Here is a 13,857-nt window from a genome sequence, read left to right as displayed (position 1 = left end):
ATTTCATTTTATTTTTCTTTACATCTACTTCTGCCACTGCTGTTGCTACTTCTCTCGACATGTTACGGTTCGGTTACTTTCACCCCTACTGATCCGATACCCCTTTACTTCCTGCTTCGTCAACTTGTACTTCCAAAGTTGCCCAACAAACTGCCTGACTATTAGTGGGTCAGATTAACTGGCAAACTAAAAAATTTACCGAGTTACAGACTTTACTTGTAAGGTGATTAGAGAAAGTATTTTTTGCGATACTTGAGTAAATGTGGTGATTGTTATTATTATCATCAAAAGTCTTTTATAAATAGCTTTTAGTTGAGTGGTTATATTTAAGTCATCTGGTTTCTTCGGTCTTTAGAATGATGAATTTACTTTTAATATAATCATTTTTATACAGCATTAATATATATGTATATTGTAGTAACTGGTAACTTATAAATTCATATCACTTATAATAAAATGATAACACACTTAAATTAGAAATAATAACACCAAAATTAACAGCAGTAAACAAAAGGTAAAGAAAGATAGTTTATTGAATACAGATGTATGCAGTTAAGATGTCAATTATGACTGACTGACTTTAGTCGCGTTTCTAAGAAACAAGAGAAAAAGGCATTTGTTTTTTACCCTTGTAGGAAAAAAAATATTGACAACGGGGCCAGTCTTGGCACATTACTGGGCTACCGAGGCTCGGCCTCCCAAGGTTGGTCCGAGATCCGACCAACGTTCAAGTGACGAGTCTTGGTTTGCCAGTCTTGGGACAAGATTCAGCCAATGCTCAAGTGACAAGCCTTGGTTTGCCAGTCTTGGGCCAATGTTCAGCCAATACTCAAGTGACAAGCCTTGGTTTGCCAGTCTTGGGACAAGGTTCAGCCAATGCTCAAGTGACAAGCCTTGGCTTGCCAGTCTTGGGACAAGGTTCAGCCATCATACAAGTGACAAGCCTTACTTTACCAGTCTAAATAACAAATGGTACCTAAAAACTCCTGACTTCTGTGAACAGCGTAACAGCCTAGTGGATAAGACGCTTGCCTAGCAGTCATGAAGGACCAGGTTCGAGACCCAGCAAATGCAAAAAAAAAATTAGTTTCATCGATCCACCTGATTTCTCTGTATACAAATTTATTTCCATATGTTACCATCCCGCACATGTCTACTAATATTTTTTTTTTTTTTTTTTTCAATTTATTTTTAATAAGCATAGGTGCTTATTTAGCAACAGTCGTGGCACAAGTCTGGCAGCCAAGCGTGGGAGGAGGTTATCATTTCGAGACTAGGACTGGCTTGAGCCAAGCTTCGATTTAACTCTTGTCCCAAAGTTATGTAGAGTTGCGCCAGTCGTTTACCAAGCTTGGACCAATCACCGTTTCCTCTAAGGGTAGTTATTCAAATATTTTAAAGATCAGTTTCACATTCGTTACAATATACAGTAGAAACTCTGTAAGTCGAACCTCGATAAGTCGAAAACCTCCTAAACTCGAAGAAATGTTTCATCCCCTTCCCTCCAAGCCCCAAAACCTCCGTTGCTCGAAATTTTTACCCTCTATAAGTCGAAACAATTAGTGAGTCCCTACAAGCTATTTCTGTACATTTTTACTCTCCATAACTCGAATACATACACTTGGACCTCTTTATCTCGACTTTAAAGTTATTACCGTATGTAAGTATCTTAATAGGATTACCAGTTCTACGAAATGGTAACCGAACTTATAGCTGACGTCAGTTTTTCTGTTGGCGATTGTAAAATTATCATACCTTTAGACTTAGTTAGGATTCACTGCAATACACATCAATTTCGACAGCTCCTGCTGCCTAACTCGAAATCCTCTATAACTCGAAAACTCTATAACTCAAATTTTTTTGCCTCTCCCTTGGAGTTCGAGTTATAGAGGTTCTACTGTATATAGTAGAACTCCATTAAATTGGATTCCATTATCTCGGAACTTTCCCTCAATCTTGACCCCCACTATGCATCATTCATGTAGATGTTAGAGCGCATGCGTTATAGTTTACTTTTTAAGGAAGAAAGGGCATCCGTTAACTCGGAAATTCCAAGAAATTTCCGCTCCTCTGTAGACTAACTGTCCGAGTTGATGGAATTCAACTGTATCTATATATACAGAGTCAATAATTGGCAAATTATTAATAATTAGGTCACTGATTTCAAGTGTTTATTTATTCAGATCCGCGAAATTTTCATAACCGAGGGGTACAACCTGATCATTAGCAAAAATTAATAACTTTGTTTAATTAAAAAATATTATGTCAATCGGTAATATTTGCATTTATTGCATTTATTAAACTAATTGTAATACTAACAGAGAACCTTTCGCTTTCCATTTTATGAAACCATAGAAATTAATTGAATAATAATACAATTAATTTGTGGGTACGTTGTAATTAGATATCTAACATGTACACACATTAACATAGCCAAACAATAATATACAATACCATCTATATATAATGTTATTATTAGAAAATTAGAATTGTTTCCATAGTAACACTATGTTATGGTCGAGCGAGTGAAGCAAAGCATCATACAATTCCTGCTAGGACCAACGTTTCCGCCACCAACCGCTACTCAATTCCATATTCACATTAACTCTAATTGGGTAACTTTGACGCTATACAAACTTGGAGTATTCTGGAGAAAACTTTCCTGCATCCACCTCAAGCTATACATGTAAGCACTCGTATCATACAAGTAAAAGTAACCGTCTCAATAGTTGTTGTTATAGTTATGACTGTCGTAGTAGTGGTTGTAAGTAAGTGTAAGTAGGAGAGATAGTCTAAGTTACAGTTATCTCGTAGAAACCAGATTGCTATCGTTTTCCGCTAGGAAATTGCTCACTGGACAAAAATACTTGAGGCGGTGATGGGTTTGCTACATCAAAGTAAGAGACTAAACCGAATGGACCCGTCTGTCGTAAAAACTCTGATCTTTTCTAAGAATTACACGGTGATTTCAATTATTACTTTATTCACTTACGGGTGATTTATATGTCTATTTAAATTTTTTTTCCCACTAGAGGAAAGAAAATAAATTATTTTTAAAAGTTTTTGGTATCCATAATGTAAATTTATAACGGAGTGAGGATTTGGTGATAATGGTTATTTATGGCCTGTGGAATCTAGATCGGTATGAATTTTTAGGGTCGCTTGCTATCGTGCCGGTAGTCTCGGGGGATCACTTTTGTATGCGCTCACTATAACGCAATATCTCGGAATCTACTTAACGTATTTTCGTTAAACTTGCACTGAAATTAGCTAACATCAGTTTTATGTAATAGTTTGTATAGAAACTCAAGAGAATTCAGATAATAAGCAATAATTTTTTCATGATACCAGCATCGAAACTTGAAATTTCAGTGTCTCTACAGCCCGTCGAAACAAGCTAATTTCAAGCCGATGCTGCGAACAACTGCTAGCGAATTCGTAATTCAAAAATACCTTCATACAGCGGGCAGAAACAGGCGTGTTTCTTCCCTTGAGAAAAAACAGAATTGTTTCTGCCCGGTGTCAGCTATATTTTATGTTCATTTGCAATGTACCTGAAGATCGGAACATTTTTCACGCAACGAAAATAAAAATAATTCATGAAATTCGTGTCTAATGGCGACTTAAGGGGTAGTTGGGGGTGGCCTGTCATTTTCGGGGAACGTACGAAACATTTACGAAATCTAGATCCAGTAGATTTTTTACTTCTCATTTCTTTTTTCTTATTTTCGTTCCATGAAAAACGTTCCGATCTTCAGGTACATCATTTGCAGCCTGATTACTCTCATTTGTTTACTCGTCACTTCAGTTTACTCATTTCATTTTTTAAGTGACAGTTTTAATTAACTAAATAAAATTACGAAAAAATGAGTAAAAATAATATTTTTGTCTGATTTACTATTTAATGTGACTGTAAATCACAAATTTCTCTTTCTCTAACAGTTCTCCTTATCATCGGCTTGAAATTAACTTGTTTCTTACTGGCTGCTGATACTGAATCTTGAAGTTCCGATGCAGGTAATCATGAAAAATATAGTGTGTGACTAGGGATAAAACACGATTTCAGACTGCGGGTGATGTTAGCCCTCACCCTAGTCTGAAATCGTCTTGTTTCATCCCTTGTCACACAATATACTATTAAATCTTTGGGTAGATTGCACTACGTCACACATTTTTTGCAAAAATTAGATTTAAAAAAATTACTTTTGTAAAACCCGCGGTAAATCGGGCGGGAAAAATCTTTATTACGAAATTCAAAAATTGACTATCAAATTTTTTGGATTTCCGTGAGACTGAAAGCGGGATATTTAAAATTTGACCTGCAGGGTCAACCGTTTGCTTTAATTATGATTATTATTTTTCATATTTTCATTTTGAAAATATTTTTGGTGAGTAATTCAATTAATAACAAAAATGAATTTTATATCGATAATTTTTTAAATCGATTAGTTTAAAATTTATAGAGAAAAAAACAATTAAAAATCACTAGCTTTGAAAAACAAATAAAAAAATGTAAAGAATAAAAGCCACACAGTAAAAACAGACAACAGAACGTAAAATAATTTTTCATTGTAGTCCTCGGTATATTCAGCTCTTGGTGCAGTTAGTAACGGTTTCTGCCCTCTGGGACGTTTGTCTCTCATCCCTGTCCCGGTGTCAGCTCATAAATTTACCAGAAAAGTGTGTCATACATTTGTGCTTTTGAATCTTCTCCAATGTATCAACGACATTTTGCATCGAAATTAAATATTCACAAAACGAAAACAAGTTTTAAATTTTAAAAAATGATTTTGATTTATATTTTTCATTTGTAAATCAAGATTAAGTTGACAATAAAAAAGTTTTTCTGACAACCGACTGATGACAGTGGAATACAGTAATCTAAAATCCTATTTATTTATTTTATTTTTTTTTAAGTCTCGTCTTTACTTTTTCCATTTTATTCCCTTGCGGTAATCCATTACAATAAAAATAGTAGTCACGGAAGATATTATCACAAATTGTTTAAAATTAAGACAAAGCTAAGAGCTTTATTTTCATTTATTTACTATTTTTTACTTCAACCGCAAAATAGAATAGATGGAATAAACCGACATAGATAAAAATAAATAGAATTAAAAATAACAACAATAATGCACAGAAAAAAAAGATTTCTTGGTGTAAGAAATTTTTCGCATTAAGAATCGAAGAAAAAAATTTTCCGAGAACTAGAAAAAATTTCTTGGTGAGAAAAAATTTTTTTTTGCCCCGAAAAATTTTCTTTCGTCAAGAAATCTTTTATTTTCTGTGTAATAATAATTCGGAGTGATTGCGGATTTTATTTCAACCTGCACTCATTTTGATCTGGACCTTCAATATTAAAATAGACTTTTTTTCGATGTGAATATCAGTCCGAGGGGATTAAGTAAATAAACAATCATCCGCTTTGTGTGAACCCTGAATTTACGTCCAATACTATCTGCGTTCGATCCGCAAATTTTTCGGTGTAAGAAAAGTTCCTTAACGATTTTTTAAATACAGCGGTTTAGATTTATCTCGTATCTTTATTGGGTTTATTTCGAAAGACGTTGATTTTGTGATCCGGAAAAAAAATAATAGCATTAAAAGCTCAGCTGCTTCAGATGATAACACAACAAAAATCCTTAGCTTTTTTGTAATCTTTATTGTTATGATTTTATTAGAATCAATGACAATTAACTGTCAGATAAATTTATCTCTATGTTTATATAAAGTATAGATAGACAACAAAAAATGAGGATACTAAATAAACAATATGAAATATTGTGGACTGAAATTGAAAAATAAATATTTTAATTTTTATTAGAGTTGCCAAGCGTATGGTGTTTGTTAGCACAGGAAGTAATCCATCAATCGACTCGGCTTTTTTTTCGCTAATAAAACTTCGATCAGGAAAAATATCTGAGCAACGGTTGGGCCTGCGGGCCAGCCCCAGAACTTCCCGCTGAGCTCAAGGAGCTCGAAAACAATGTTGTAAATACATTTTGAAAATAGTTAGAATAGCTTCCCAAAACCTCAAAACGTCGACATCCGATGAAAATTCGATTTTCGAAAATTAGGGTAAGAACAATAATTTTCCGAATTTTTGAAAATTTACAATTTTCTTAGTGGGAAGTTAAAAATGATTTAAATTCACAAAGATCTGAATAATAAAAGAATTAGATCGATGTCACGCTCTCTAAACATGAATTAGTGAAAATAAGTGAATATTCACTAATTCGAGGTGCAAACCGAACCACTTATTTCAAAAAGTGGTTCGGTTGGCACTCAGAATTAGTGAATATTCACTTACTTCAATTATTCATGTTTAGAGAGCGATATTAAAAAGGCAAACTATCAATTCGAAAACGTTCTGATTTCCATTTTTAACAAGCCTTCAAAACTCAGTAAAAAAAAAAACTGAGAAGATCTACTCCGAACTTAGTAAATCTGCAGGGATCGAAGTAAATCTAAGATTTATAAGAATGAAACTTGCGTAAATTTGCTAATTCAATTCAAATAAAAGAATCGTTAGTAATAATTATTTTGCGAGCTATTAAGTTAAAAAAATTTGTTAACTCCATCCCTATGACCTCGAGCAATTAAAATACTTAAGTCTTCTCGAAAATTCTTTAACCGAGTGTCTGAGATCGCACAAGTCACGTCTCAAGATACCAAAGCGCCAAATAGTTTGAGTTTATAAATTCTTCGCAAGCTTACCGAAATATCATACCAACAGAGATACTACTGATATCGTTGTGCTTATGTTACGAGACAAGTTCTTCTCCACTCTCTCCCTCTCTCTTGTGGTTCCACATCTCCAGCGATGTCTTCCTCTTGTGCCTCAACTACTGCACCAGCATAACAGTCTACATGATATACAGCAACCCGGATTGCAAGCATGAAATTCCACTTCTCATTCATCACTATACACTATACTATTCTCTCTGCGGATATATTGGAGGTAATTCCGCTCAACACAATCATCATTATCATCTTTGGAAACGGGTATTTTGGTAACTGATTAATATCTCGCTAATATTTTATCATTTGTTCAAAAATAAACCGATTTGATTCAAATAATATGACAGATAACTTAGTATATATAAATAGAGATTTGAATCAGAGAAGATAAAAACTCAGCGGAAGTTTACGTGAATCATTCGGTAGACTAGATCACTGACTAGTTCCTAACTCAATAGCTATAACTGAAACGGTCGAGTACGCTTGACTGGTTCATTTGGTCCAGTCAACGATATTCCAACGAGCTCAAAATTTCTATAGAGTTTATAACTGCATTTTCACAAACCACTTGCATGTTGATTTCAATATCTACTTTCATTCTACTTGCAGTATAATTTATTCCTATTATATAACTTTTACTTATTTTACATCATTCCCTTCACTACATTTGACTTTAACTATCAGATAATACATATTTCTTTATTGACTTAACATTAAATATTCTATCAAAGCGCAGTCATTCAAGAATCTACTCATAAATATTAATTTTTAATGATTTTCAAAGCTGACTGCTATAACTAATATTATAATTTGAGTATTGACCCGAGTCGAAATATTTAACTTACGTTAACTTATAGAACCTACATCGAACTTACATAAGCTTGATGAGCTTACATCTAACTTAAATAACTTATTGGGCTTGATTATGACTTGAATCGACTTAAATAAAAATATTGACTTAATTATAACTTACCTGGAATATAATTAACCCAGAGTGATCGGTATTTTTTTTGAAAACTTTGATGGTGGGTGATTTGTAAGATTGTTGGGAATATCTGTGCTAAAGTTCACGCCTGTAAGTAAAATAATGCAAAAACGGGAGTATTTTAATCTTTCACTCCGGTAAAACCCCCCTCGGAGTTAGTTTCCGGAAAAAATACCGATGGTGGGTGATTTGTAAGATTGTTGGGAATATTTGTGCCCAAGTTCAAGTCTGTAAGCCGGATAATGCAAAAACTGGAGTATTTCTATCGTTCAACCCACTAATATCCCCCACGGAAAAGCCGAAGGGAATTGATTTTGTCCATCTTTTTTAACATTGAATATCTAGATGACGATTTCAACGTCCAATACTTCCACTTCGACTCGATTTAAACTTCGACTTGGGAATACATTCAAGTTCTTTTTGGGTTAATTTCATTCCAGGTAAGTCATGATTAAGTCAATATTTTTATTTAAGTCGATTGAAGTCATAATCAAGCCCAATAAGTTATTTAAGTTAGATGTAAGTTCATTAAGCTTATGTAAGTTCTATAAGTTAACGTAAGTTAAATGTAAGTTCAATATTTCGACTCGGGGAGATACAAAAAAGCCATTTTTTAGTTACAGTTAAAGCCAAGTCTCTAAGATACTTTTAACTATATAATGGCTACATTTATGATGCATTGTTGCGGGCATAAGAAAATGATGAATCATTTTTTTTTAGTTTTTGGCTGCAACTGGAGGAAAAATTGCAGGTCGAATTGACGAAATCTATTGGAAATCGTGGTGATCTTGTTAAACTTTTTTCCTTGGGCAAAAAGTGACCAACAAAAAGCTTAGATAGAAAACATAAGACAGAAAACTTGAAAATTTTTTAAGTTCTATAATTTTATTTGAAAAAAAATACTATAGCCGAAAATAGGCTGACTCAATTTATCGGCCGATTTTCAATCATTCCCAATAAAATTCTACAGCTTCGGCGGAATTGATGCCTTTTTGAATAAAACTGTATGGTTTCGGTGTGATTTCGGCCCTTTTCCGTCGTATTTACGGACAAAATTTTTACCCGGGAAAGAAAAAATCATTTTGCATAAATTTTAATATAAAGTAAAAAATTAAAATTTTTTAAAAATGGAGATGACTGTTGATTTAATTTCATTTATTTTTACCTAAGGTCTACTGATAGCCAGTTAAATATTCATATGAAAAATTCGAAAGTAAGTCATTTAAAGTCTATAAAAATTTGTACGATTATTTTTTCACGGAGATACCGATAATAGGGAAAACGTAAACTAAATAATAACTGTTATTTTTATTAAACTTTCATTTAAATGACTAAAAAAAATTCTAAACAAAAGTACATGTTCATGTACATAATAAAATATCGCGTAAAATCTCGACTATTACGCGGAATCCAAATCGGCCATTTCGCGAGCTGGAATAGCTGGTAAGCGGAGTCTTGAATACGCTCGGCTGATGGGGTGACCGCAGAAAACCGAGCGACGATTAAATGCAAATCTCTAGGGCTCTCTTATCGCTATCACAGGCACGACTGCCACGCGGTAACGGATCCCGCAGAGAGCATAAAGCTCGTCTGGTTGCTTAGGTTTTTTTTATTTTTCATTTTTTTCTTTCTGAATTTTTTATTCTCAATACTCGTACCCGGTTTTTAATTTTTTATTTCATAGCCTTTTTTTTATCTACCATCGAGATACAATTAGCGGCTGAGATATTCAGCGATCGTTTCTCTGTTAATTAAACGTTTGCGTTTGATTCCACCAACTGATATTATTCTCTCATTAATGGTATTCATTCATGAGTATATAAAGCCGCAGAAAAAGTTTATTTAATATTTGAATAATTTTTTTTACTTTAAAAAAAATCAATTTGTTCCATTTCTATCTCTATTTTTAATTAAAAGTTACACGAAAAAAAATATTGTTGAAATAATGAAAAAAGTTAATATTGAAAAAATGAAAAACTCACCGTGCGATTGCCGGGATTTTTAACGTGACAACTGAGCGCAGCTCTTTGACCCACAATGGCCGTCACATTTTTTTGTGAAATATCATCAAAGGAAGGCTTATCCCATGCTCGGCTAGGCTTTGTATCACCTGCTACGACACTTGCAAGGCTTGAACCTGAAAAAATACCAAAGAAAATAATTTCAAAGCTTCCTGTTCAAAGGCTATAAATCATATTATTTTTATTTATCGAGTGTACATTGAGATATTTTTAAAAATTCCCATCATATTTTATGGGTATGATTCCTCATGCTGGGCACATGTAATACTGCATTTATGGTCAGTAAAAGTGCCGGGCTTATGTAAACGGGCGTCGTTTCTATGTATCAAAGTGATTTCTGTGCTGAGCGTATGACTATAGCTCTATAAGAAATATATCTATAATAATACTGATATGAATTTTTGTCTCTGTTTTTCTGACCTGTAACCGCTAGAATAAATTTTCATATAAAAAGACATGAGCATTTTGGCCAAAAATTTTCTTTCTCAGCACCGAGCTCTGAGACTAGATTTTCTGTAGAATTTCTTAGACGGCGACCCGGATCAAAATTAGGGCGTCGGTTTGATGTTTGTAGTCTTCGGAGGTATTAGAAAAGTTTTTTGGAAAAACGCTAGCACATAGAAGTGAAGGAAAAAAATCTTAAAACGTTTGGCCAACCGGTAGTCAACCCCAAAACTTCTCGCTGATGAAAACTCGATTTTCGAAATCGGACAAAAACCAATAACTTCCTTTATTTGAAAATTTACAATTTCCGTAGCGGGAAGTTGAAAAATAAAAATTTTAATTGAATTCAAATCATAATTTTTCAGTGATTCGCATTGATTGTTATCTTACATGAATGTGAGAATTTTTGTCATAACATATATAAGAGACTACTATATATTGTATGATAGAATATAAAATTTTTTTTGCACATCTACACTGTGGAAAATTCACAATAAATTTTACTATGGGTGCATAGTAACACCGGACTATAAGAAAACTGGTACAAAATTTACAAGTGTCCCATAGTAAACGTATGTGCAGACTACACGATTGTGGCCTATGCGCATACGTTTACTATGGGACACTTGTAAATTTTGTACCAGTTTTCTTATAGTCTGGTGTTACTATGCACCCATAGTAAAATTTGTTGGGAATTTTTCACAGTGTAAACAAAAATAAATTAGAGAGGAATAATGAGGACGCTGAAGAAAAAATGTTCACTTTTACTCTGGAATATGATAAACCTTTTACTTTATTTATTTTTAAAACATTTTTCTATGCACTGTAATTTACGCGTAGATTTAAGTATAACAAATACAAATAATACGAATGAATTTATATAAAAAGTGAAATATTAAAAGGTTTTACGTAATAATATATTTACAAATCTTCTTATTTGTTTTTATAACATGTTACTGTTTTTCTGCCAGGCAAAATTATCGATGTGTATTCACTCATTTTTAAAGGTTATAATTTTTTTTATGACTTTTAATTATTTTTGTTTTTATAAAATGTACAATTCATAATTATTTATAATTAGATAACAGAGCGAGAAAGTATTAAAACTGATTTATTTTTCTCACTAATGATTAAATATAATCTCTGTTTTATAATTTCATTTTTTATTTCTTTTTTTTTTTTTTTTCAAAGTACTTTTAATCCCAAGTAATATTTGTTCGTAGTTTAACAAACTCTTGGTTTTCATAATGAAAACTCTTATTCGGTGAAATAATTAATGCTCGTATGTAATGTATGTAATGAGTTAGTGCAACAAAAAAGCTTAAATATTCGCTAGGAAAAATTAAATTTTCTTCATTAAAAATTACAAAAATAATTTATATTTTAACATTTAGAATTTCATGTTTTATTTAACTTTAAATGTGTAGGCAGAGATGGGAACTGGAGTACTCATAAATTTTAGAGTAAACTAAGGGTTTGAAGTCGTCATTTATAACCTAGTATTATTTTCAAGCAACCAGATGCCTGGGACTTGATATCGGAAAACTGCTTTCTAAATTTCCTCGGAATAAATTTTTTTTTAATATTGTTCCCAAATCGATTATTCCCTAAGATTATCGACCATTGACATCATTGGTAATAACAACAGATGTGCGTTAAGTTAAGCTCCAGAAATAGTATATTACACACCTCGTGAGCAAAGTAGGACATTCCGACCCGTGTGTGGAATTTCCTACCCAAGTTGAAGGCGGGGGTGGCAAACACGCGGATCGGGATGTCCTGCCTCTCTTCATGCTGTATATACGATTTTTTACCAGATCTGCATCTGAAAGTTCAAATTTCTGCTTCTGCTTGTGAGAAGAATGGCGCATGCGCTAATTTTTGTCATTTGTTATTTCATAAAAGAAAAGAACGACTTTCTTCCCTCTAAACAGGGCAGGAATTTAAACTTTCAGATGCGGATCTGGTGAAAAAAAATTACAACTTACGATGTATTAAAATACAGACAAATTATATTTAATACGCTGCAAGTAGATTTTCAGATTTATTATTGCTTTTTTTTTCTTGCATTTGATTTTTTGTTATTTCAACTCGAGAGAATTTTAAGCCGGAGTTTGTACGAATGGGGTATTGAGTGCGTTATTGGAGTGGTCGTAGTTGCACCAGCAATTCGTGCATTCAATTTAAATTTCAACTTTTTTCTCTCCATCTCACTACACTTTGCACTCTGCACTCTGAACTCACCTCCACCATCAGTACTCTATCTCATTTTATCCTCTACCCTCAACAACTCATACCTGTTCTCTTTGACTAAAGCTTTGCTCTCTACTCTCTCACCTATATAAACTAAATACGACCTTCAAACACTTGATTCAAGTGGTTATTGTTTTTCCCGGTATTTCAAGTATTACCGGAACATATATTTGCGTATCACGAGACCTCTTTCTTTCTCTCTCTCACGTTATTTCTCTTTCAATGTATATAGTTATCCACAAAACACCGAATAGAATGTGTTTGCCAGCAAATTGGAAATACGAAATTTCCGTAGTGGTTTTCTAGTATGTGTACAAACTAAATTTCAATCACACTAAAATCCTACACTAGTATTTACATATATATCATCATTACTATTATAATTCAACTCTATTATTATTATTTAGATTTTAATTATCAGTGAACGTTATTATCATTCGGTAATTAAATATGCTCATTTTCATATAGTGTTGTTTTAACTCTTCGAAATTTCAGTTAACACTATTGAGTGTTTGTCAAAATTTTTTTAGAATTAACCCACTTTGCCTGAAAATGAAAATGAAACTCCTTTATATTGCATCGATTTATTTTTGGACAATTAAAAATTTTTATGTCTAAAATTATACAAGAAAAATTTTAATTTTATGAAAAAATTCTTTTCCAAACAAGAAAACTTTCTGTTTTTTCAAAAAATGGTGATCCATAACCTGTCTGATGGTGCTCCCGTTAAATTAGCGAAAGGTTCATGGTTCGATTCCACTTCAAGGTTTTTTTTTAATGAATAAAATGAAAAAAAAGTTTAGTTCTGATACAAAATCAAAAAATTTGTTAAAAATTGCAGTTTCAGGTAAAAAATTTTTTACCGCAGAAAAATTGCACATACAAGTATAAAAATTGATGTGTTTTATGTATTGGTATGCTTGTACATTTATATGTTTGTAAAAAAATATTCATATGAATATATGTATGTTAGGGTGGGTCAAAAAAATCGAATAATTTTTTTTTGACTTTATACTCTGAAAAATAGATTCGTAGACACCTAAAAAGAATTCTCTCAAAGTATGAGCTCTTAATTATAACGGGAAGGTCCTCCGCTTTGCGGGTTTCTATTTTTTTCGAATAATCAGATAAAAAAATTTATATCTCGCTTCCAACTGCTTGGAAAAATATTCCGTGGCATAGACTTTGTAAGAAATTGAACGCTCTACAAAAAAGGTCTCTTATGATTTTTTCAAAAACCTAACCGATTAAAAGATATTTCTAGTTGAAGTTTGGCTATTTTAAGGAAAATATTCGTTTTTATTATGAATTTTATAAGTCGATGAAAAAAAATTATTTCGGATTGCGGAACTCATGATTTTGTAGGAAATTTACTGCTCTACAAAAATGGTCTCTTATGATTTTTTGATTAAG

At 32.6% G+C, this 13,857-nt stretch overlaps 1 protein-coding gene across 7 annotated transcripts in view; it reads right to left on the bottom strand.

Annotated features, from left to right (window-relative positions):
* LOC130672088 (hemicentin-2-like) overlaps positions 1 to 13,857 on the bottom strand; it is a 161,841-nt gene that overhangs the window by 70,195 nt on the left and 77,789 nt on the right. For all 7 annotated transcript variants that reach the window (XM_057476362.1, XM_057476359.1, XM_057476363.1 and 4 more), the window contains exon 3: positions 9,709 to 9,863. In XM_057476362.1, coding sequence (XP_057332345.1) covers positions 9,709 to 9,863 — 155 coding nt within the window. The remainder of the gene's footprint in view (positions 1 to 9,708; positions 9,864 to 13,857) is intronic.

The sequence above is a fragment of the Microplitis mediator genome, chromosome 7 (genome assembly GCF_029852145.1).
Source record: "Microplitis mediator isolate UGA2020A chromosome 7, iyMicMedi2.1, whole genome shotgun sequence".
NCBI classification, from domain to species: Eukaryota; Metazoa; Arthropoda; class Insecta; order Hymenoptera; family Braconidae; genus Microplitis; species Microplitis mediator.
Note: the sequence above shows the minus strand (reverse complement) of the source record. Positions and strands in the feature narration are given on the sequence as shown.